The sequence below is a fragment of the Eptesicus fuscus genome, chromosome 2 (genome assembly GCF_027574615.1).
Source record: "Eptesicus fuscus isolate TK198812 chromosome 2, DD_ASM_mEF_20220401, whole genome shotgun sequence".
Classification (NCBI taxonomy): domain Eukaryota; kingdom Metazoa; phylum Chordata; class Mammalia; order Chiroptera; family Vespertilionidae; genus Eptesicus; species Eptesicus fuscus.
Window position 1 is genome coordinate 26,285,347 of NC_072474.1, and position 25,543 is coordinate 26,310,889.

Genomic DNA, 25,543 nt, shown 5'->3' on the forward strand with positions numbered 1-25,543 from the left:
ATTCGACACATACATGTTATATGATAAAACATGTATGTTGAACCACACACACATTTAAAACAAAGATATGCTCTATTTATCTTTCATTTATATCATTTCTGTGCCCACGCTCCATTCTAAGCCATTAAAAATATCACAGTGGCTTCAAAGGAAATAAAATCAAACTCTTAGGATATTATCTTCCTGAATAAGCAGTCTCAGGGAACTGCCAACCTGTATTTTTCTACAGATAATTATTTATTTTTTTTTAAAAGCATGTGTCTCAGTTACTTACGTGATATTGCGAAGAATGCGTGCATCTGCCATCAGTCTGGACAGATGTTGTTGAGAAATTTCCTTGTCATTAATGAAATCCGTGGGAGTGCCTCCCAAATTCAAAATGAAAGAGCGAATGTGCTCTTCTGACAATTCTTCATCTTCAGGAACGCGATACCTGGCCTTTGACTTGAAACATGAACAACGTAAGTCTACCATTTCATAAAACATACTCGTTCATAAACTGAAAGCTCCCTCTCCAGGGAAATGCCAACAAGTCAGGGTCAGAAGTGGACTTCTTTATCTACAGGTTTCGGGCTGACCTCTTTTTTGAAAAAAGCAGGGAGAAGAAAGTTCCCCTCCACTAGGACTCAGTGTCATGACGCCGCTGCGTGGGCCATGGGGCCTTCCTTCCCAGGGGGAAGCGAGAGCCGGGCCGGGGTGTGAGCAGCACAGCAGCACTGACTTGAAGAGCCAGGGTGGTAGGAAAAGTCGAGGTCACTTTCCCCTTTGGCGATTTCACGTATTCCTTCCTGGCTCTGATCCAGGTCCTTAGCTGAAAGTTGATTAAGTTCCCACCTGACCCAGAATGAAAGAACAAGCACTTTGGGTCAATCATGGCTTAGAGATACCAGGGACTGACCAGGAAATGGTTAAAGGACATTTCAGAGAAAAGGGGAAATGATACTGGAAGAAATTTGAGGGTGTTTTCATGAGCCAGTAGGGTCTCACCATCATCTCCATGCCGGACCAGAATTCACCATATACGGAAATAGCATCGTGATTCCTTCCCCCCTCATTTCCCTCCTCACCACTCACCCTAAGGAAAATGAAATTACTTACATGGAGAGGCGTTGCACTTGACACAAATAAATGCATCGGTTCTAGCTTATGTTTTTCTTTTAGGTGTAGTGCAGTCATAAAAGCAATGTAGGCCCCCATACTAAATTTGGGAAAGAAAAACATGATAATAACTGTTCAACAAAGTCATGGTAATCCACTGAAAGTATATAAAGACAAGGATCGTAAAACAGCAATGATCATGACATATGCAAAGAAAAGTATAAGTTACTTAAATAATAAAAGTGTTTATGGAGGGTATACTTTCAACAACTTATATCAGCATCAAAAGTGTTTTAAGACATCCTAGATAGTTCAGGCTAAAATTTAGCACTTACTTCCAACAATGCCTTGAAATTTATTTCAGTTTCCTTTTGTCCCTTCAGCTCTCTATCACTAGGCCTTTGATAGTATGTATCAGCAGTTCTCAAAGTATGGCCTGGTTTCCCCTGGGAATTCCTGAGATCTTTTCACGTGGTCTATGAGGTTAAAGCTATTTTCATGACAATGCCAAAATGTTATATTCCTACTCTCATTGTCTCCTGAGGGCATAGTTGAGTTTTCCTGAGGCTATGTGACTTGGGATATTGCAACAGTTTGAATGCAGAGCAGAAATGAGAATCCAGCTGCCTTCTATTCAGCCAGACAATAAACAGATTTGCAAAAGTGTAAAACAATGCCTTGCCTCTCACTAATTTTGAGAGGAAATACAGTCTTTTACTTAAAAATATATTTATGACAACATGCAATGGGTTTATTAATATTATTTTAACATATGTATATTTAAATTTCTTAGTTTTAATTTCTAATATAGTAAATATTGACATAATATCACACATAAGCAAAAGCTCTCTGAGAGCCTCAATGTTTTTTAAAAGTATTAAAACAGTGTTGGGACCAAAAAATTTGCGAGCTACTGTACACATTATGTAAATACGAGAGGGCCGGTGCACGAAATTCGTGCACGGAGGGGGGTTGTCCCTCAGCCCAGCCTGTACCCTCTCCAATCTGGGACCCCTCAAGGGATGTCCGACTGCCCATTTAGGCCCAATCCCTGGGATCGGGCCTAAACGGGCTGTCGGACATCCCTCTCACAATCCAGGACTGCTGGCTCCCAACTGCTTGCCTGCCTGCCTTCCTGATTGCCCCTAACCGCTTCTGCCTGCCAGCCTGATCACCCCCTAACCACTCCCTTGCCAGCCTGTTTGCCCCCAACTTCCCTCCTCTGCCGGCCTGGTCACCCCTAACTGCCCTCTCCTGCAGGGTTGATCACCTCCAACTGCCCTCCTTTGCAGGCCTGGTCCTTCTCAACTGCCCTCCTTTGCAGGCCTGGTCCTTCTCAACTGCCCTCCCTTGCAGGCCGGGTGCCTCCCAACTGCCCTCTCTTGCTGGCCATCTTGTGGTGGCCATCTTGTGTCCACATGGGGGCAGGATCTTTGACCACATGGGGACAGCTATATTGTGTGTTGCAGTGATGATCAATCTGCATAGTACTCTTTTATTAGATAGGATAGAGGCCTGGTACAGGGGTGGGGGCCAGCTGGTTTGCCCTGAAGGGCATCCCGGATCAGGTGGGGGTTCCCTTGGGGTGTGGGGAAGCCTGAGCGAGGGGCCTGTGGTGGTTTGCAGGCGGGCCACGCCCCTTGGCAACGCAAGCGGAGGCCCTGGTATCTGGAATTTATTTTCCTTCTACAATTGAAACTTTGTAGCCTGGAGCGGAGCCAAGCCTGGGGCTCCCTCCAAGGCTGGTAGCCATTTTTGTTGGGGTTATAATTGAAACTGTGTTGCCTTAAGCGGGTGGGCCCGGCCAGGGTGTGCGGAAAGCTTTGATTCCCCTGTTGCCGGCGGCAACCCTGGCCTGCTCTCTCAAGCTCCATTCTGCCGCCATTTGTTTACTTTCTGTAATTGAAACTTTGTAGCTTGAGTGGAGGCTTAGGCCTGGCAAGGGCAGGCAGAAAGCTTGGCTTCCTCTGTTACCTAGGAAACCTTGCTCTCTGTGGCTGTAGCCATCATGGTTTGGGTTAATTTGCATACTTGCTCTGATTGGATGGTGGGCGTGGCTTGTGGGTGTGTTGGAGGTATGGTCAACTTGCATATTTGTCTATTATTAGATAGGATGTTTTGTAAACAATACTGCCAGAGATTACTTTGGTAAATATCTTAGGGAAGGAAAAGGAAAACTCAGTCCCATGTTCATTGCTGATGAAGCATAAATTGCAGGTAATTTGGAAATGTATATTAAGAGCTCTAACAATGGGCATATCATTTAACTGAAATTCTGAAATTTATATTAAGAAACTTATGGGATATATGCAAATTTTTCTACAAAAATGTTCATTGAAAAAATTTTAGAGACATTGCTTTTTATTTTAAAAAATTGTATTTATTGTTGACACCATTATAGATGTCCCCCTTCTCCGCCTTCACCCACCTCTACCCAGCTCCCGCCCTTCTCCCCCTTCCCCCGCATCACCACACTCTCGTCTGTGTCCATGGGCCATGCATATATGTTCTTTGGCTAACAGCAAAAGATAAAAGTAACTATGTCCACAAAAGGAGATTGATAAAATGATAAAACAGGTCATGAAACCATGTGACCTTCACAACAATAGTAAGTGAAAGAAGGTCAGGAAGAGATACAAAGCAGGACCATATAAGTAACATACTATGGAACCACATCAAAATTTTAAAATACTTTCTAGGATGACACTTTTTATTTTTTGCCTGACCATATCTATAAATATTATATAACGTGGTAGCCAAAATTTAGTGAGTCTTTATCACATACCAAATAATTTATGATCATTATTCATTTAATCCTCATAAGAAGAAACTATTATTTTTCCAGCTTTACAGAGAAGGAAACTAATTGAAAAACCATAGGAATTTCTCCCAGGTCAAACTGACTAAGAGGCAGTCAAAACTGCAGGTTTCACATTATAACCTTAAAATTATACATCTAGCACATACTATTTATATAATTGTTAAAATTAAAAATAAGTGCAATGTAAGTTACTGCTATAATCTTGATTTTACAAGTCCTGATTTATTATTATTATTATTATTATTATTATTATTATTATTATTATTTTCCTAAAGATATAATTACTATACAAATAGCCAATTGTAAGAGTTGTGACTGGTCATAATTATTCAACATTCTAGGACTATTTTCTACCGAGAAGATGCCAGGAGCCCAGGATTTTCACAATTCATCACACAACCTGGCATTTATATCTTTATGGCCCCTATTGCACAGTTCCTTCCAGTCTAACTTTCTTGTCTGAGAACAGCTATAGCCATATTTAATCACTCACTCCTTTAAGCAGCAATGAAGCAGTGTAACCAATACAAAAGGTATGCATCTCACAAGACACAAAGAACAACATTTGCCAAGGATTTGTGATTGAGGAAATGGCTTTTAAAACAGATTTTAAATACCTATGGCCAAAAAATGCAAATGGTTTATCCTGGAGGACTGGCAGCAGAACACAAACAATTTCATCAACTATCTGGTAGATGTCACTGGCAAAAGGCTCTTCAAATCTGCTTTCTCTCCCAGCAAGCCTTATGGAGTGCACTGGAGATCGGAAAACACAAGTGAATGCATACAGAAAGTGAGTGAGATACTGTGATGATGTAAAGGAGCTTAAGTTAACACTAGAGGCCTGGTGCATGAAAATTCATGCACAGGAGGAGGGGTCCCTCAGCCCGGCCTGCCTCCTCTCACAGTCCAGGAGCTCTCAGGGGTGGGAGGTGACCCGGCGACCAGGGAAAGGTGACGTCCCATTACACCTCTGCTGCTGCCTGCCGGCAGTGTAAGCCTCGGTCAGCCCTGGTTACCTGAGCCTCAGGTGGCCCTGGACAGCTGGGGGCTTGAGGGGACTGGGGGACTCTGGAGGCAGGCGCGCTGAGTGGCCGGGCCTGCCTGGGGGTGGACCCAGCCTTGCTCCGTGCCTGCTACCCCGGCAGGGCTGAGGGTACTGGGCACTGCCATCTTGTGGCTGTGGGCACCGCCATCTTTGAGGATGTGGCAGTCAATTAGCATACTTCTTCCTTATTGGCTGTGGGCACCGCCATCTTCGAGGGCAGGGCAGTCAATTAGCATATTCCCTCCTTATTGGCTGTGGGCACCACCATCTTTGAGGGTGGGGCAGTCAATTAGTATATTCCCTCCTTTATGGCTGTGGGTGCCGCCATCTTTGCGACAACATGAGGGTCAATTAGCATATCCCCTCTCTATTAGATAGGATGACATGAATAATTTCAAAGAAATGAATAATGTCAAATCCAGTGATATAAAAGATTTAGGATTTGCTGAGAAAAAGCAGTAGCATAAGATATAGCAGACTATCTGAAAAACACTCTCCAACTACAAAATATCTAGAAATACTAAATGAAGCATCCATATAATAGGTTAGCTCATAGTAAAAGTAGTGAGCATACATGCTCACTGCCGCCTATTGCCTACATCAGGAAAATAAACTATCAGGTTTCAAGGGTGACCTATAACAGAGCCCTTGACATAAAGCCAGGGACTCTTAAGTTCTAAACTCTCAGTGAAAAGTAGACTAGAGAAAAAAAAATCTTCCTAATGCCAAAGGGTGATAATAACTTTCTGTGTTTACCTTGGCTCTGAATGGGAAAAGTGCCCTTATATATTTTTTTAACCGAAGCCTTGCATTTATGCAAATTTGAAGTTTAAATTGATATTATCTTGGTAATCTGGTGAAAATGAAGCTGAAAAAATAACTCGGTGGCACTGGAGTATGACTTTTATTTATTTATTTTTTAATCTTTATTGTTGGGAATATTACATACTAGTAGATCCTCCTTTTGCTCCCATTAACCTCTTCCAGCCCGCTCCCATCCCTCTAACCACCCCCAGGCCCCCACCACCCCATTGTCTGTGTCCACAGGTTATGCATATATGCATACAAGTTCATTGGTTGATCTCTTCCCACCCACCCTCCCCTGCCTTTCCTCTGAGGTTCAACAATGTGTTTATGCTTCTTTGACTCTGGGTCTATTTTTGATCATCAGTTTATTCGGTTCATTAGACTCCACATATGAGTGAGATCATAATGGTATTTGTCTTTGACTTATTTCACTTAGCATAATGCTCTCAAGATCCATCCATGTTGTCGCAGTAAACACTGGAGTGCACCTCTCTTTGAGGTCACCATTTCGTTTCCTGTGGATATATACCCAGAAGTGGGCTTGTTGGATCATATATGGTAGTTATAGTTTTAATTTTGAAGTAACCTCCATACTGTTTTCCATAGTTACTACACCAATTTATAATCCCACCAATACTGCAAAAAGGTTTCCTTTTGTCCCACCTTCATCAACACTTGTTATTTCTTTTTGATGATGGCCATTCTAACAGGTGTGAGGTGATATCTCATTGTGGTTTTAATTTGTATCTCCCTGATGTTTAGTGATGTTGAACATCTTTTCATGTACCTGTTGGCCATCTGTATGTCTTCTTTAGAAAATGTCTATTCAGGTCCTTTGCCTATTTTTCAATTGGATTTGTTTGTTGTTGTTGTTGTTGTTGTTGTTGTTGTTGTTATTTAGTTGTATGAGTTCCTTATATAGTTTGGATATAAACTCTTATCAAATATGTGGTTTGCAAATATTTGTCACATTCATTTTGTTGATGGTTTCACTTGTTGTGAAAAAGCTTTTTAGTTTGATGTAGTCCCACTTGTTTATTTTGTTTTTGTTACTTGTGCTTTAGGTATCATATAAAAATAATCATCACTAAGACCAATGCCAAGGAGCTTTTTCTCTTTTCTTCCAGGAGTTTCATGATTTCAGTTCTTACATTTAAGTTTTTAATTCATTTTGAGTTAATTTTTGTGAGTATAAGATAAGGGTCTTGTTTGATTTTTTTGGATGTGAATATCCCATTTTCCCAGCACCATTTATTGAAGAGACTGTCTTTTCTCCATTGAATATTCCTGTCTCCCTTGTCAGATATTAGTTGACCAGATATGCATGGGTTTATTTCTGAGCTCTTGATTCTGTTCCATTGGTTTATGTGTCTAATTTTATGCCAATAGCATTCTGCTTTGATTATTATAGTTAACTATAGTCACTATGCAATGTACAGCATGGTAACTATAGTTATCAGTGCTATACTATATATCTGAAAGTTGCTTAGAGTGTAGCTCTTAAAAATTGAGAAAAAAAGAAGAGGAAAAAAATTGTAACTATGTGAGGCAATAGATGTTAACTTTTTGTGGTAATCATGTTGATGTATTTATATATACAACCATAATGTTGTTCACCTAAAATGTTATATAATGTTAAATATTACTTATATCTCAGTAAAACTGGAAAAAAATAAAATCAGAGTAATTTCATGCACAGATTTACAAAAAAATTGTAAAATTTAGCATTAAGAGTATTGTCAAGGATATAGAGCAATAAAAATTTTCTTTTTATATACTTCTTTGGCAGTGTAAGTAGCTGCAATTCCTTTGGAGAACTATTTGGCAATATTTCATATAGTTGAAGACATTCATACGTTAACACCCAGAAATTCCATTCCTAGATGCAGACTTTTTTACACATGTATGCAAGAAGATATATAAAAGACTGCTCATAGAAGCATTATTATAACATAAAATCAATAAAATGACCTTAATGTCTATAAAGAGAAGGATACATACATAAATTGTGTTATAGTCAAACAATGGAATAATATACAATAGTTAAAAGTCAATGAAGACATCCAGAAGATGGCTAACGACGGGAGGCAGACTGCAAGATAGTGTGTGAGTGAGAGAACAAAGGGAGAGTGTGTGGTCGCACGGGGAGTGTTTGTTGGTGAGTTGAGGGACAGCTATACTCCAGGAGGCTGAGGGGGACCGCCAGACGGGGTTCCCCTGACCGGGCAGCCCCCACTGCTGCTGGGATCCCTCCCTGAGCAACCGGCTGGGACACGGAGACCGCGCCATCTTGAAGGGGAAAGTGGATGTTGTCGGACGCCTGAAAAGCCCGGGGAATCTACAACTACGGCACCCAGCGAACAGCTGCGAACCTGGGAACACCGGTTCCCAAGTGGCACGAGCATGCAGATTCAGAGGAGCTCTACACCCCCTCACGGAAAGGTCAGATTTTGCCTGGGATAAGGTGAGGTCTGTGGTCCAGGCAGGAGAGAGAAACACATAATGCAGGAGCTGGAGGACCTGGGGAAGTCTCCCCCCAGAAAAGTCCAAGGCCATTGGGGCTGGCGTGATCCGCGAATATGGAAAGGGGTCCACAGGGCTGCTAACAGAAGGGAACTCTAAAAAGCAACCCATAGCTGAACTAGGCGCAAAAGGACAGCCTAAAAATTTTAAGAGTGTGCCTGCTGCTTAGACCCAAGGGGAAAAAAGACTGCACAGACTTGCGTGCAGTGCCGAAGTTCGTGCACTTACTCTGGCTTTCTCTCTCTCTCTCTCTCTCTCTCTCTCTCTCTCTCTCTCTCTCTCTTTCTGTTTAAATCCTTGCTTTTGATTACTAAGCCCAATACATAGGATCACCCAATTGGGGACACTCTAAGAGACTGCAGGGGAAAGTTGTTTTTCTGGAACCTGGGGATCAGAGCAGGGAATAAGGATCAGAGAACCAGCTCTGGGGCAGCCCTTTCCCCCAAATTGGTATTAAGTGCGCCCGGGAAAACAAAATCTAAACACTAGCTAGAGAGGACCTATAGACCCAGAGGTCAATCCAGAAATACTGCCACCCAGGGGTTGAATCACAAATCGACTCTTGTGTAAACACAAAGGAGTATAAGAAATAAAGATGTACTGCCTGCTTGAAAATCATGACTGTGGCCTACAACACTGAGGAGCAGTGGAACGCAGGGAACTTGAATACTGTCCTGACTAAGAAACAGGCGTGCCAAAAAGAATAGTAGAGGAAGTGAATGACCTTCACTACTGCACATTTTTATTTTTATTTTTATTTTTTTCATCTTTTACTTAAGAAACTAATTTTTTTTCTTTTTTCCTCACTTGTTTTACCTTTTTAACTATTACATTTTTATTTTCAATCAGTATTATTACTACTACTATTTTACCTTTTTTAAAAAAGTGTCATTTTATTTTCTCTTTATTTTACTTTGGGATCAGTGTTCTACATTGTATTTTCATCTTTCTTTAGCATCATTTTACTCTATCTCAACTTTACCTTCATGCCAACACTCTCTTTCTCACTTTTCCCCTTTTGTTGTCCTGTTTCTCTTACCCTATTCCTGCTTTAGATTTTCCCTATTCATTCTTTTTAAATCCAACAAGAATAAATAACTCTGGTAAACATATACGCACCCAATACAGGAGCACCCAAATACATAAAAATAACTCCTAGAGGATATCAAGGGAGAGATTGACAGCAATATAATCATAGTAGGGGACTTTAATACCCCACTATCACCATTGGACAAATCCTCTAAACAAAAAATCAGCAAGGAAACATCAATCCTAAATGACTCACTAGACCAGATGGAATTAATTGACATCTTCAGAACATTTCACCCCAAAGCCACAGAATATACATTCTTCTCAAGTGCACATGGGTCATTTTCAAAGATAGACCATATATTGGGTCACAGGCAAAGTCTCTTCAAATTCAAGAAGATAGAAATCATATCAAGCATCTTCTCAGATCACAATGGCATAAAACTGGAAATCAACTACAATAAAAACAATCCAAAAAAATCAAACACATGGAGACTAAATAGCATGCTATTAAACAATGAATGAGTTACCAGAGAGATCAAAGAAGAAATTAAAAAAATCATGGAAACAAACAACAATGAAAGCACAACAATCCCAAATCTATGGCACACAGTGAAAGCAGTCCTGAGAAGGAAGTTCATAGCTCTACAAGCCTACTGCAAAAAAACAAGAAACAATGGAAATAAATTACCTAACCCTACAATTCAAAGAGTTAGAAAGAGATCAACAAGAAAAGCCCGGTATAAGCAGAAGGGAGGAAATAATAAAGATCAGAGTGGAGATAAATGGCATAGAGACAAAAAAACAAAAACAAAAACAAAAACAACAACAAAAACAAAAGATCAACAAAACCAAGAGCTGGTTCTTTAAAAGGATAAAAAAAAATTGATGAACCTCTAGCCAGGCTCACTAAGAAGCAAAGAGAGAGAACCCATATACACAAAATCAGAAATGAAAGAGGAGAAATAACAACAGACCCCACAGAAATACAAAGGATTGTTAAAAATACTATGAACAATTCTATTCCAACAAACTGGACAACCTGGAGGAAATGGACATATTCCTAGAAAAATACAACCTTCCAAAACTCAATCAGAAAGACTCTAAAAATCTCAATAGGCCAATAGCTATGGAAGAAATTGAAGCAGTAATCAAAAAGCTTCCAGCAAACAAAAGCCTGGGGCCAAATGGCTTCACAGGGGAGTTTTACCAAACATTCAAGGAAGAACTAAAACCTATCCTCCTCAGACTATTCCAAAAAATTCAAGAGGAAGGAACACTTCCAAGCTCATTCCATGAAGCCAGCATCACCCTAATACCAAAACCAAATAAAGACCACAATGAAAGAGAATTACAGGCCAATATCCCTCATGAACATAGATGCCAAAATCCTCAACAAAATTCTAGCAACTCGGATCCAGCAGTACATCAGGAAGATCATACACAATGACCAAGTAGGATTTATCCCAGGGATGCAAGGATGGTACAATATCCACAAATCAATAAACGTGATACATCACATAAACAAATTGAGAGATAAAAACCACATAGTCATATCAATTGATGCAGGAAAAGCATTTGACAAAATCCAACACCCTTTCTTTTTTTTAAAATATATTTTATTGATTTTTTACAGAGAGGAAGGGAGAGGAATAGAGAGTTAGAAACATACATGAGAGAGAAACATCAATCAGCTGCCTCCTGCACACCTCCTACTGGGGATGTGCCCGCAATCAAGGTACATGCCCTTGACCGGAATCGAACCTGAGACCTTTCAGTCCGCAGACCGATGCTCCATCCACTGAGCCAATCTGGTTAGGGCCCAACACCCTTTCTTAATAAAAACTCTCAGCAAGGTGGGAATAGAAGGATCATACCTCAAAATAATAAAAGCCATATATGACAAACCCAAAGCCAACATCATACTCAATGGGCAAAAACTAAAACCATTTCCCCTAAGAACAGGAACAAGACAGGAATGCTCACTCTCACCATTCCTGTTCAACATAGTACTGGAAATATTAGCCATTGAGATTAGATAAGAAGAAAAAATAAAAGGTATCCAAATTGGAAAAGAAGAAGTAATACTGTCCTTATTTTCAGATGACATGATACTGTACATAAAAAACCCTAAAGACTCCATCAAAAAACTATTAGACTTAATAAATGAATTCAGCAATGTAGCAGGACACAAAATTAACGCCAAAATATCTATGGCATTTTTGTACACCAATAGTGAACTTACAGAAAGAGAGACTAAAAAAGCAATCCCATTTACCATCGCACCAAAAAAATTAAGATACCTAGGAATAAACTTAACTAAGGAGGTAAAAGACCTATACGTGGAAAACTACAGGACACTGAAAAAAGAGATAGAGGAAGACATAAACAGATGGAAGAACATACCATGTTCATGGATTGGTAGAATCAACATCATTAAAATGTCCATACTACCCAAAGCAATCTATAGATTCAATGCACTCCCCATTAAAATACCAATGGCATATTTCACAGACCTAGAAAGAACTCTCCAAAAATTCATCTGGAATAAAAAAAGACCCCGAATAGCCACAGCAATCCTGAGAAAGAAGAACAAAGTAGGTGGGATCTCAATACCAGATTTCAAGCTGTATTACAAAGCCACTGTTCTCAAAACAGCCTGGTACTGGCACAAGAACAGACATATAGACCAGTGGAACAGAACAGAGAATCCAGACATCGACCCAAGCCACTATGTTCAATTACTATTTGACAAAGGAGGCATGAACATACAATGGAGTCAAGACTATCTCTTCAATACATGGTGTTGGGGAAATTGGACAGATACATGCAAAAAAATGAAACTAGACCACCAACTTACACCATACACAAAAATAAACTCAAAATAGATAAAGGACTTAAACATAAGATGGGAAACCATAAAAATACTAGAGGAATCCACAGGCAGCAAAATCTCAGACATATGCTGAAGCAATTTCTTCACAGTTACTGCTCCTAGGGCATTGGCAGCTAAAGAGAAAATAAACAAATGGGACTACATCAAAATAAAAAGCTTTTGCACAGCAAAAGAAACCATCAACAAAACAACAAGAAAGCCCACTGTATGAAAGAACATATTCGCAAATGTTATCACCAATAAAGGTTTAATCTCCAACATTTACAGGGAACTCATACAACTTAATAAAAGGAAGATAACGCAATTAAAAAATGGGCAACAAACCTAAATAGAAACTTTTCTAAAGAAGACAGAAGGAAGCCTAAGAGACATATGAAAACATGCTCAACGTCACTAATTATCCGAGAGATGCAAATCAAAATGACAATGTGGTACCATCTCACACCTGTCAGAATGGCAATCATCAACAAATCAACAAACGACAAGTGCTGGTGAGGATGTGGAGAAAAAGGAACCCTCGTGCACTGCTGGTGGGAATGCAGACTGGTGCAGCCACTGTGGAGAACAGTATGGAGTTTCCTCAAAAAACTAAAAATGGAACTCCCATCTGACCCAGTAATCCCACTTCTAGGAATATATCCCAAGAAACTAAAAACACGAATCAGAAAGGATATATGCACCCCTTTGTTCATAGCAGCACAATTCACCATAGCTAAGATTTGGAAACAACCTAAATGCCCATCAGCAGATGACTGGATCAGAAAACTATGGTACATCTATACATTGGAATACTATGCTGTTATAAAAAAGAAGGAATTCTTACCATTTGCAGCATCATGGATGGATCTGGAGAGCATTATGTTAAGTGAAATAAGCCAGGCAATGAAAGAAAAATATCACATGATCTCGCTCATTTATGGAAAATAAAGAACATTATAACCTGATGAACAAAAAGATAGATACAGAGGCAGAGAAGCATCGAACAGACTGTCAAATTAAATTGGGAAGACTGGGGAATGTTGGGGAGGGAGGGAAAGAGATTAACCAAAGGACTTGTATGCATGCATATAAGCACAACCAATGGACACAAGACACTGGGTGCGGGGGGATGAGGGCATGCGACAGGGGGTCGGGGAGGCTGGGGGAAGGTAAATGGGGGGAAAAAAGCAGATATATGTACTACTATATGTAATACTTTAAACAAGAAAAAAGAAGTCAATGATAAATCTAAAAAATAAATTTAGGAGAAAACAGCAAGTATCAGAGGAATGTTTACAGTATGACACAATTATATAAAGTTAGAAATAGGTGAAATAATCCTGTATCTTTAGGTATTTGAGGAGGTCAGAAAGGGAGAGTGAATACAGTTGGGCAGGGAGTACATGGAAACGTAAATGTTATTCAGTTGTAATGTTTTATTATCCAAGGGGAGCAGTGGCCATGGCTAAGTTTGAGGTGTTATTCTTGATACATTTTTTACATATGAACTACTGAAAAATTGGTTTAAAGGAGCAGCCTTTTCCCCCACTACAGATTTATTTGACTATGAGATGGTCCACTGGTCCAAACCATCAATGTACTTTGAAGAGAATGAGACTCCTGCTGTCACTTATGAAAGGTTCAAGAGGTGACCATATCAAAATTAAAACTTCCAGTTCTTCCATTCCCCCTGGGCTCTCATGCCAGTCTCTTAGACATAACTGAAACACTCAGTCAAGCTCGTATAAATAAAGGGGCACTCTTTATTATGTGAGGACTTTTTTTCTTCGTAAGTAGTAATAGTCCATGATTGGCAGTGAACTGTAAAATCTTCAGATCACCCATCTGAATTTATTCTAACAAGGTTATTTTATTTTTATTTTCTCCTTTCACTACTCTCCTAAAATATTAATTAGCTCCAATTCAGTATTTTTTCCTTAGGAAAATCATTGTAACAATTTAATGAAGAAAAAAAGAGAACATGAAAATACATACAATAAGAGGAAACAACTCAAACTCAAGGAAACTTTTGAAAATCACAGAGACTTTTGGCAGTTCTCTATGCAATTAATTTGGAAATTTACATGTAATTTGTGTATCTTTAAAAATTCAATTTACCAAAATTGATCCAAGTAAAAATAGGAAATTTAAACAGATAATTTTTATAGAAGAAATAGAAGCAGTTGTTGATGTATTCATGTAAAAAAAACCACTAGGCCTAAATGACTGTCTTAGGGAAATTCTTCTAAATGTTCACAGGACATAATATCAATGCTACTTAAATTCTCCAGAGCTTAGAAAAAGAAGGAAAGTATTCAAATTCTTTTTCTGAAATAGCTATAACAATTATACCCAAATATGAAATGACTGGAAAAAAAAAAAAAAACCATGAGAAGAACTCTAGAAAAACCTTTCTTATGCATGAAAATGGATGTAGGGACTGGTGTAAAAGTGACACGAGAAAAAGAATCTTCCGGGAGTGCCTGTGTGACCGTGTGCACTGGTGGGCAGGCTCTCACCAAGGACAGCCTCTTTGCAAACAGCAGTAATGGTTCCCATTTATAAAATGGCTTACATTTTCCAAAATACTTTCAAACAGCCCTGCCTAATGCTGGGACCTGGAGAAAACTCTCCCTTCCTTACCTCTTCAGAGTGGAAGCATAGAAAATAATGTTTCCATTTCCAAGTAAAGCAGGTATATAACAAGAAAACCCCCCCACAAATATAAAAATGCATTAACTACAAGGCAAAATGTTTCCACTTCCTCAATCCTACCTCATCACCTCAAAGGAAACCATTGTTATCAGTTTTGTGTGTTCTGCCATGTTTTCATGTAGCGTCCATACCTTTCTTTGGGTATGCTTCCATTGTATTAATCAGTGTATATGTGTGTGTGTGTATATATTTTTAGAGATTTACACAAATGGGATCATACCATAACACTGTTCTGCAACTAGCTTTTTTTCATCAATTACTATATACAACAAACTATTATCCATATTGACACATGCAGGCTTTACTCACTTTTTTATTTCTTTCTTTATTTCTTTTTTTAGTGGCAGCATATCCAGTAGTAGCTATGTTCTATCATTTAACTAATTTTCTATTCATGGATGTTGATGTTTTCCTAGGGCTTCTTGAGGGAAGTTATAGGTTATTTGTTTTGTCACTAAAAACTATATAGTCAAGAGCCCTGTTCATACATGTTCACATACTTTGGGAAATATCACTGTAGGTGAAATTTCTAGAGCTGACTTTCAAATAAATCAAACAGGAAGGCCATTGGCTCTTGAAAAATGGAGAATATTAGAGTTGGAAAAAGGTTAGGAAATGAGCTCAGTCCAAACATCTCCCTTTACAATTGAGAAAATTATAATTACTAAACCTAAAAGTCAATATGCAATTTTATAAGACTTCCTAGCTTCTAAGAGCTAGTAAATGTGGCTTTGGACACATTTAACCTGCAACATGTAAGCAAAGAAATACCTTATATTATACAAATAATCTAACTGGGGAAAAAAAGGAATGGGAGTAGAAAGTATACATAAGAATTTTTCCTAAAAATATCTGAAATATAACTCCAAATAATTTATGTTGGTACTCCATCCTCAGAATGATGGAGCTTAACTCCTTATCCCTTGAGTGACTTGCTTCCAAACAGCAGAAGATGGAGGAAGGAAAAAGTAACCTAACAGTGGAGAAACCTAGCAAATGTAACTTGAGCCAGATGATCAAACTTTTCATCATCTGTGATAAATCGGGTTAATAGTACCTACACTGTCATAACATCATGAGGATGGTACTTCACCTCTGTGGCCTTCCTTCCCCCAAACCCATAATCTCAGTCTAACCATGAGAAAAACATCAGAAAAAAATCCAAATGGAGACATGTGCTACAAAATACCTGATCTGTACTACTCAAAATTGTCAAGGCATCAAAAACAGGAAAGTCTGAGAAACTGCCAAACACAAGAGAAGGCGAAGGAGATAGGATGATTGAATAATGTGGTGTCCTAAGTGGACAGAAAAAGGACAGTGGGGAAATAGTAGTGAAATGTGAATCAGCTGTGGAGTTTAGTTAGACTTCCTTCCAACAAGTGCCGATGTTGGTTCTTTAGTTGTGACAAATGCACCATAGGAATACAGCATGTGAATGAGAGAGGAAGCTGGGTGAGGGTACATGAGAACTCTGTACTGCATTTGCAACTTTTCTGTAAATCTAAAACCATTTCTTAAAATTGTACTTATTAAAAGTACAAAATTGGTATTCATAAAATAGTCACAGGGATGTAACGTTCACCATAGGGAATATAGTCAGTAACACTGTAATAACTACATATGATGCCAGGTGGGTCCTAGAATTACCAGGGGGAGCACTTCCTAAAGGATATAATTGCCTAACCATTATGCTGTGCACCTGTCACTAATATAAAATAATATTGGATGTCAATTATAATTGGAAAAAAGTAAATGGAGAAAACATAAAAAATAATTAATTGTATTTAAAATAAAAATTAAATAGAGACCTTATTTAATCAGGAGCAAAAGAATTTGAAGCAAATATGCTGAAATGGTAATATTGAGCTCTGGCTAGGTGGCTCAGTTGGTTAGAGGATTGACTCGTACATCAAGAAGGTTGCAGGTTCAATCCCTGGTTTGGGTGTGCACAGGAGGCAACCAACTGTTGTTTCTCTCTCACTTCCTCTCTAAAATCAATAAACACATCCTCAGGTGAGGATTAAAAAGAAGGTAATATTGAAAGGCAGGTAGTTGGTACACTATGGTTTGTTATATTACTTTATATAACCATCTTTTCACTTTTGGTTATTCAGAAGTAGCTCACATTAGACCAACACTCTGATTGAACAAATGGAAAACAGAATTACACACACACAAATACATGCACACACGCACTGTTTGAAAGCATCTGTAAGCTGCTGAGGCCATCGGGACTTGCCTGGAGAGAAGAGAATGCTAGAAAAGTGAACTGAGATTCTTCCAGCCTCTTTTCCATTATGGAAATATGTCAATTATTCGGCACAGGTCAAGAGTTCTGTACTCCAGGCTGAGGGCTACCTCTAAGAGACCAAGATACCAGCAGAGCTTTCTGCATTCCTACTGAGCTAGAGAGACAAAAATTGAAATACAGTGGCTGTAGAAGCAGCTAGAATTTAAAAGCCCATGATCTCAGAGAGACAAGTACAGTGCTTTCTCCCTTAAAGCATTTGGTTTATTCTTAAATTAGGCATATTAAGAGATTAAGAAAATATAAACAGAAAATTATTCAAAAAAAAGAATGACGTTTGAGTTTCACAATGCTGGGAGAGAAAAAAATCAAGTTAACAACCCACCAACGAGAAAGATCTTGGGAAGGACAGAACAATAGATTCAAACTGAAGCACAGAGAAAAGTGGCTTAAAAAAATGAACAGAGAGAAACCAAGATGACGGCATAGGTAAACACATAAACTGCTGCATCGCACAACAATTTCAAAACTGCAACTAAAAGACAAAACGGACATCATCCAGAACCACAGGAAAGCTGGCTAAGTGGAAATTCTACAACTAAAAGGAAAAAGAAAAGCACACAAAGACTCAGAGGAGCTGCAAAAGGCTGAGGTATGGAGACGTGCGTGCGCAGAGAGGACGGGGGCTGAGAGCTTGGCTGGCTACCCCAAGCGGGAGGGAGACGGAAGCTCCAGACTGCACTGAACCCCAGTTCTGGGCAAGACCCTGGGGACCCAGACTCATACGGGGGGAATCTGGACTGCCAGGAAAAGAGAAAAGCACACGGAGACTCAGGGGAGCTGCGAAAGGCAGAGGTCCGGAGGCACGCACGTGAGCGTGAGCAGAGAGTACTGACTGCTGAGTGTGCCACTAGCTTTCTCTAGCAGGAGGGAGACGGAAGCTCCCGACTGTGCTGAACTCCAGTTCCGGGCAAGAATCTTGGAACCCAGACCCATTTGGGGAGAAACTGGACTGTATGGCAGCGGGCGAAATTCAAGGGCGGCTTTCTCTCAGAGGTGCTTGCAACTATTACTGAGGGACACTGAGACCCAGGGGCCTCATAGGGCAGGGCTGACAGGAAGCTAAGGCTGTCTGCTCCGCCCTGAGACTCTGCCCCATCCAAGCTGAGCACAGAGGCTTTTGCAATTTTTTAAGTCTTGTCTCATAAGGGTATCTCCAGCACAGAAGTTCTCCCAGCGTAGACACAGCTGATCCTCACAGCCAATTGGCCTGGAGGTCAATTCCTCCCAGTGATACCAACAACAATCAAGACTTAACTACAACAAGGCTGTACACACAGTCCACAAAGTGGTGTACCAAGAGTGTCCACCTCAGGTAACTGGGGAGGCTGAGCCACTGGGCCATATAGGAAACCTAGCACACAAAGCTACTCTACCAACTCAGGGAAGCAGCAAAAATATGGAGACAAAGAAACAGATCACAAATGAAAGAAATGGGGAAAGCAAATGACTGGATATAGAGTTCAAAATCATGGTTATAAGGTTTTTCAAGAATTTCCTAGAAAAGGCCAATAAATTTAACGAGACCCTTGAGGATATGAAAAAGGACTGACTAGAAATTAAACATACACTGACTGAAATAAAAAATATTATACAGAGACCTAACAGCAGACTACAGGACCGCAAGAATCAAGTCAAAGATTTGAAATACAAAGAAGCAAAAAACACCCAACCGGAAAAGCAAAAAGAAAAAAGAATCCAAAAATATGAAGATAGTGTAAGGAGCCTCTGGGACAACTTCAAGCGTACCAACATCAGAATTATGGGGATGCCAGAAGAAGACAGAGAACAAGATACTGAAAACCTATTTGAAGAAATAATGACTGAAAACTTCCCCCACCTGGTGAAAGAAATAGACTTACAAATCCAGGAAGCGCACAGAACCCCAAACAAAAGGAATCCAAAGAAGATCACACCAAGACACATCATAATTAAAATGCCAAGAGCAAAAGACAAAGAGAGAATATTAAAAGCAGCAAGAGAAAAACAGTTAATTACCTACAAGGGAGCACCCATACGACTGTCAGCGGATTTCTCAACAGAAACTATGCAGGCCAGACGGGAATGGCAAGTATTATTCAAAGTGATGAATAGCAAGAACCTACAACCAAGATTACTCTACCCAGCAAAGCTATCATTCAGAATTGAAGGGCAGATAAAGAGCTTCACAAATAAGAAAAAGCTAAAGGAGTTCATTAACACCAAACCAGTATTATATGAAATGCTGAAAGGTATTCTTTAAGAAGAGGAAGAAGAAGAAAAAGGTAAAGATAAAACTTATGAACAACAAATAAATATCTATCAAGTGAATCTAAAAATCAAGTGAATTAAAAATCTAATGAACAGAATAAACTGGTGAATATAATAGAATCAGGGACATAGAAAGGGAGTGGACTGACAATTCTCAGGGGGAAAGGAGTGTAGGGGGTGTGGGAAGAGACTGGACAAAAATCGTACACCTATGGATGAGGATAATGGGGGGGGGTGATAAGGGGAGAGGGTGGGGTGGGAACCGAGTGGAGGGGAGGTATTGGGGGGAAAAGAGGAAAATTGTAATAATCTGAACAATAAAGATTTATTAGATTTAAAATAAATAAATAAATAAACAAACAAATAAATAAATAAATAAAAGTGAAGATGAGACTCAAAAACAAAACAAAACAAAACAAAAAAACAAAAAATGAACAGAGTTCGCCCTGGATAGGTGGCTCAGTTGATTGGAGCATCATCCCGTACACCAAAAGGTTGAGGGTTTGATTCTTGATCAGGGCACATACCTAGGTTGCAGGTTCAATCCCTGCTAGGGATGGGTCTGGGAGGCAAGCAGTTGATGTTTCTCTCTTACCTGTCTTTCTCTCAATCCCCCCCCCCCCCGCCTCTCTCTCTCTTTTTCTCTTTCTGTCAAATTAATAAACATATCTGTGGGTTGGGATTAAAAAAATGAAGTGCTCCAGTGTACTGTTGGATAGCATCAAGTAGTATAACATATATTTAATCAGAATCCAACAAATTGAGAAAGGAGAGATGTAGAAAATAATTTTCAAAGATACAATGGCTAGAACATTTTCAAAATTTAATAACAATTGTAAATCCACAGATCCCCCCAAAAAAAAACTCAACAAGGAACATCATAACCTTTTTTTAAAAATTAATAAAGAGACAGTTTTAAAATCAATACAGAAAAGACCATTGCATATAAAAATAATAAGTATTGCTGACTTCTCATAGAAAACAACCCAGGTCAGAGAACAACACTAGATCATTTTTAGAATAATAAAGGAAAAAATGCCAACCTAGAATTTTATATCCAGACTAGAGACCCAGTGCATGAAATTTGTGCACTTGCAGGGTGGTCCCTCAGCCCAGCCTGTGTCCTCTTGCAGTCTTGGAGCCCTCAGGGGATGTTGTAAGCCGGCAGTCGGACATCCTTAGCACTGCCACGGAGGTGGAAGAGGCTCTCGCCATCACCGCTGCGCTCATCAGCCGTGAGCCCGGCTTCTGGCTGAGCGGCACTCTCCCTGTGGGAGTGCACTGACCATCAGGGGGCAGCTCCTGCATTGAGCAGGATTGGGCCAAAACCGGCTCTCCAACATCCCCTCCAAGAGAGCGCAGGCCAGGCTGAGGGACCCTGATTAAGGCTGGGGAGAGACGTGAGGGGTTGGCCAGCCAGGGAGGGACCGCGGGAGGGCTCCAGAACGTGTCTGGCCCATCTCACTCAGTCCTGATCAGCCGGATCCCAGCAGCAAACTAACCTATCGGTTGGAGCGTCTGACCCCTGGTGGTCAGTGCATGTCATAGTGACTGGTTGACCAATCGACTGTCTGCCCCCTGGTGGTCAGTGTACGTCATAGGGAGTGGATGAGCAGCCTTAGGATATCATTTGCATATTACCCTTTGATTGGTTGAATGGACGACTGAACGACTGGACACTTAGCATATTAGGCTTTTATTATATAGGATTATATAGCTTTCAGAAGTCAAGGCAAAAATACAGAAAACTGCAGTCTCCTTAGAAAATTTGTTGCCAGCCAACATGCACTACAAAAATATTTCTTTCAGGCTGAAGGAAAATTATTCTAGATAGAAATTCAGACTATACAGAAAGAAAATGCTAAAAATTATAGAAATGTGGGCAAATATAAAAGCTGTTTTTCTCATTTAAATATTTAAAAATTATAACTATTCAAAGCAAAAATAATAAAAATTTACTGTAGAAATAAAATGTATGACAACAATAGCAAAAGGACACGAGGGGAAATGGAAGCATGCAGTTTTAAAGTTCTTATACGTTACATGAAATAAAAGAGCATGTTAAAAGGATCATACACCAGAACAAGGGGGGTTTATCCCTGGAGTGCCATGATAGTTACACATATGCAAATCAGTAAATTTCATACATCACATTCGCAGAATGAAGAATAAAGTTCATACGGTGTTGGAGACCGGGTGTAAGCTGACACGGTCCTTGCACCCGAAGGGACTAGCAAGGCTTGGTCACCTACCCACACAGTTTTCCCAGGCTTGTTTGGATGGCGGTTATCAGTAGAATGAGAGCAACCTTTCATGGCTTAACAAGAAATCTGTAACTATTTACTGAGATTTGCTGTACTGAGAATCTGCCTGATTTGCTGTACCGAGAATTTGTCCTTCTGCTTTGTCTCTCCCTTAGAGATTAAGAGGGACAAAGAATACATTCCTCTTGACAGACCTCCTATTCAGTGTTTTGTGTATAAAAAGCATTACGCAGTTAATAAAGTTGCTGCAGTCAGTCAATGACTCAGAGTCCTCCCGATCCCACTTTCCTGTCTTTCTTTCTTTTCTTAATTCCCACCTTCCTACCTCAGCCCGGTTCAACCGTCAGGCTGGCCCTGACAATATGGTCACCTCAATAGGTGAATAAAAAGAATGTGACTTCCTTTCATGATAAAGACTCTCAACAAATGAGATGTACCTAGAAGAAATGTACTTCAACATAACAAAGGTCATATATGACAAGGCCACAAGTAGCATAAAACTCAATGGTGAAAAGCTGAAAACTCTTCCTTTAAGATCAGAATTAAGACAAGAATGCCTGCTCTCAAGACTTCTATTCAACATAATACTGGAGTCCTAGCCAGAGCAATTAGGAAGAATAAAGAAATAAAAGAAAGAAGTAAAAAAGTTTTTGTTTGCAGATGACATGACTTTATATAGAGAAAACCCTAAGAAAACGCCACCAAAAATGGTTAGAACTAATCAACAAATTTAGTAAAGTTGCAGGATACAAAATTAACATACAAATCAGTTGCATTTCTGTAGACCAACAATGTACATCCAAAAAAGATATTAAGAAAACAATTCCATTTACAATAGCATCAAAAACAATAAAATGCTTAGGAATAAGTTTAACCAAGAATAATGCTTTTTGAAGATAGACAGTGATAAGTGAAAGATATATATTTAAATTCTATAACAACCACTAAAAAGAGAAATATGGCTTATAAGGCAATAGAGGAAGTACTAAGAAAAATGGTTTTTTAATATTATGTTCATTCAAAAGAAAAGGACAAAACAGGGAAAGTGGAATAACTCAGAACAAATTGAAAACAATTGTAAGATAGTAGATTCCATTTTACCATATCAATAATTACATTAAAACAAGTGCAAGGTTAGAATACCATTTCCTAAAAAGTACTTCTAGCTCCAATAATAACAAAATAAAGGTAACAGGATTTCTTACATAGAAATATAAAATTTATGTTATTAGAATGTCATCTTGAATAACTTATTATTATGTATCTCCCAATATGGAAAATCTTTACTGTGCTTCAAATTCCTGTAAGTGTGTGGTCATCTGACCTTATAAATTGCCTAGATGGTGTTGAAAGTTAACATACCTTCCAGTAAGTCATTCATCTTTTTGCCCCATTTGGCAAAATAAAGGGAGCCACTTCCTGCCCAGGGAAAGCAAATCAGCCTAAAAACTGCATTAGGCTTTCGGTATAAGCAGCTCACAGCCTTTTCATTCCTGGGGGGACATAAAAACATAGTTAACGTTACACATATCAATTCATTCACCCAAATGGAACGAGGTGTGTTTTAATGGAAATCATTATTAGTTATAAGGAGAATATGTTCAACTATAAAGTGTCAATTTTTCCAATAAGAACGCCCCCCCCCCCCCTGCAAAAAGATTTTACGGTTTGTTCTTGAGAACTTGAATATGTAAACTTTTAGAGCAGAGGTAAAATAGTCAAGTATTTCTATATAACATTTAACATTTTATCATTTTAAATGTACATTTAATATGCACATTTAAAATGATAAAAATGTTAATTCAGAAATTGCCTTTTTCACAATTTAGGGAATAGTTTTATCTAAACAGTTTGTGGGCAGCTGTGATCTCAGTGTCCAGACTTAACCCTTTCCCACATGCTCAGCAACAATGTACAAGCAGGCCACTAAGCGGCATGCAGTGGAGAGCGCATTTGGGAAGCTTTGGATTAGAGCAGTGGTTCTCAACCTTCCTGATGCCGCGGCCCTTTAACACAGTTCCTCATGTTGTGGTGACCCCCAACCATAACATTATTTTCGTGGCTACTTCATGACTGTCATTTTGCTACTGTTAATGAATCGTAATGTAAATATCTGTGTTTTCCGATGGTCTTAGGCGACCCTGCTAGCGGTTCTCAATCTTTCTAATGCCGCGACCCACAGGTTGAGAACCGCTGCTGTAGAGCCTAAGACCATCGGAAAACACAGATATTTACATTACGATTCATTAACAGTAGCAAAATGACAGTCATGAAGTAGCCACGAAAATAATGTTATGGTTGGGGGTCACCACAACATGAGGAACTGTGTTAAAGGGCCGCGGCATCAGGCATCAGGAAGGTTGAGAACCACTGGATTAGAGAGTCCGGGACAAGAACTTCCTCTCCACTTTGGCGTGAAAAGCGCACCTCACCTTCACCTCTCCTCATCCACACAAGTGCTTCAGCCAAGTCATGGATGTACACGTTCACTTTAAATCACTACCAGTTCAATACCGTTGTACCAAGTGAGTGGGTAGTGACATTTTCAGTCTAACGAGGTGGCCTTACAGAGGCAGAGCGTCGGAGCACCTGGGGTGGGGCAAGGACCAGGCTGCACCCAGTGCGTACCTGGCTGCCCCAGCTTTGTTTTCTTTCTCCATGTTGTGAGGAGATGGCGCCCAATTGCTGATCTTGGCAGCTTGCGGGTCAATGGCAAATTCTGTACCTCTTGTACACATAGAAGAATGACCAGATTTCTTTTGAAATCTGTTGACTGTGTTTACTGTTTCAACCCCTATTTAAAAAAGAAGTGGGTTAGAAGCAACATAACGGATGTACTCCAAGCACAACTGAGCCTCCAGTTAATACAGAGAGAACAGGTGCAATATTTCTAAACTCTTAACAACTGAACAACCCTGCAGGGGAATCAAGCAGAAAATAGTGCCTACCAGAAAACTGGCATAGGAAGGGGATGTTTGTTTTTAAAATATAAATGTTTTGGTTTCCTAAATAGTTATATTTTCTCTAAAATCTTAAGGAAGAGATAGGAAGTCCAAAAAAGACTTCACTACTGTGCCGGATTTCCAATTTTGTGAGCAGCAAATACTCAGAAAAGACAAGAAAAATAATTAGCAAAAGGTCTGCCATTTGTAAAAGCTTTTACCTCTTTACGCCACAGGGACTCCTCAAATCCCAAGAAGCATGTCTCAGTCCTCGGCTGCGAATCTCAGAACAGTCCTGGGAGCCCAGGCAGTCCCTCAACCTACAGAGCCCTTACCGTGGCGTGCGGGCCGGGAGTGCCAGGAAGCCTTGCTTCAACAGAGGCAGCGAGTTCACAGAGACGGGAATCTGTCTCCAGAACCTTGTTTATATAATGATGACCGAGAGCCAGTAAAACCCTCAGAAGAACAACCTGGATGACTCGTTAGGATTTCTTCTCAGACAACCGTGTAAAATACAGAAAAAGGTGGCTATTTCTAGCAAGGAAAATAGGCAATCAAGAGTGATATATATATATACATTTTCAGTGTTTACAACTGAGGGCTGTTATTGATCTATAAATCTTCAATAAAATTAGGCTAAAGTTATCCCACACTTTCCAATTAAAATAGGTAAAACACGTAAAACCTGTCTTTCTGGTGTCCGTTTATTTTTGACTGGCACATCTCAGGATCAGTTGGACTTGAATTAAAATGTAACCCAATGTTCAAATTTATTTAACAGACGTTTGTTCCCTGAGGGCTCATGATCAAGGTCCCAGGTCATTTCTTAACACTGGAGGTATCTTTATGTAGATATAATA

General features: G+C 39.6%; 1 protein-coding gene across 2 annotated transcripts in view; it reads right to left on the minus strand.

The window, feature by feature from the left end:
• OLAH (oleoyl-ACP hydrolase) overlaps positions 1 to 25,237 on the minus strand; it is a 32,996-nt gene extending 7,759 nt beyond the window's left edge. The window contains exons 1-6 of one of the 2 annotated variants that reach the window (XM_054726044.1): positions 25,019 to 25,237; positions 24,370 to 24,535; positions 23,104 to 23,234; positions 4,537 to 4,675; positions 1,099 to 1,198; positions 275 to 444 (exon numbers count right to left, since the gene is read on the minus strand). In XM_054726044.1, coding sequence (XP_054582019.1) covers positions 275 to 444; positions 1,099 to 1,198; positions 4,537 to 4,675; positions 23,104 to 23,234; positions 24,370 to 24,479 — 650 coding nt within the window. In that variant the 5' untranslated portion in view covers positions 24,480 to 24,535; positions 25,019 to 25,237. Of the gene's footprint in view, positions 1 to 274; positions 445 to 1,098; positions 1,199 to 4,536; positions 4,676 to 23,103; positions 23,235 to 24,369; positions 24,536 to 24,904; positions 24,964 to 25,018 lie in introns of those variants that run through there. The other variant, XM_008148874.3, reaches the window with a different exon arrangement.
• Between the last annotated feature and the right edge of the window lie 306 nt (positions 25,238 to 25,543).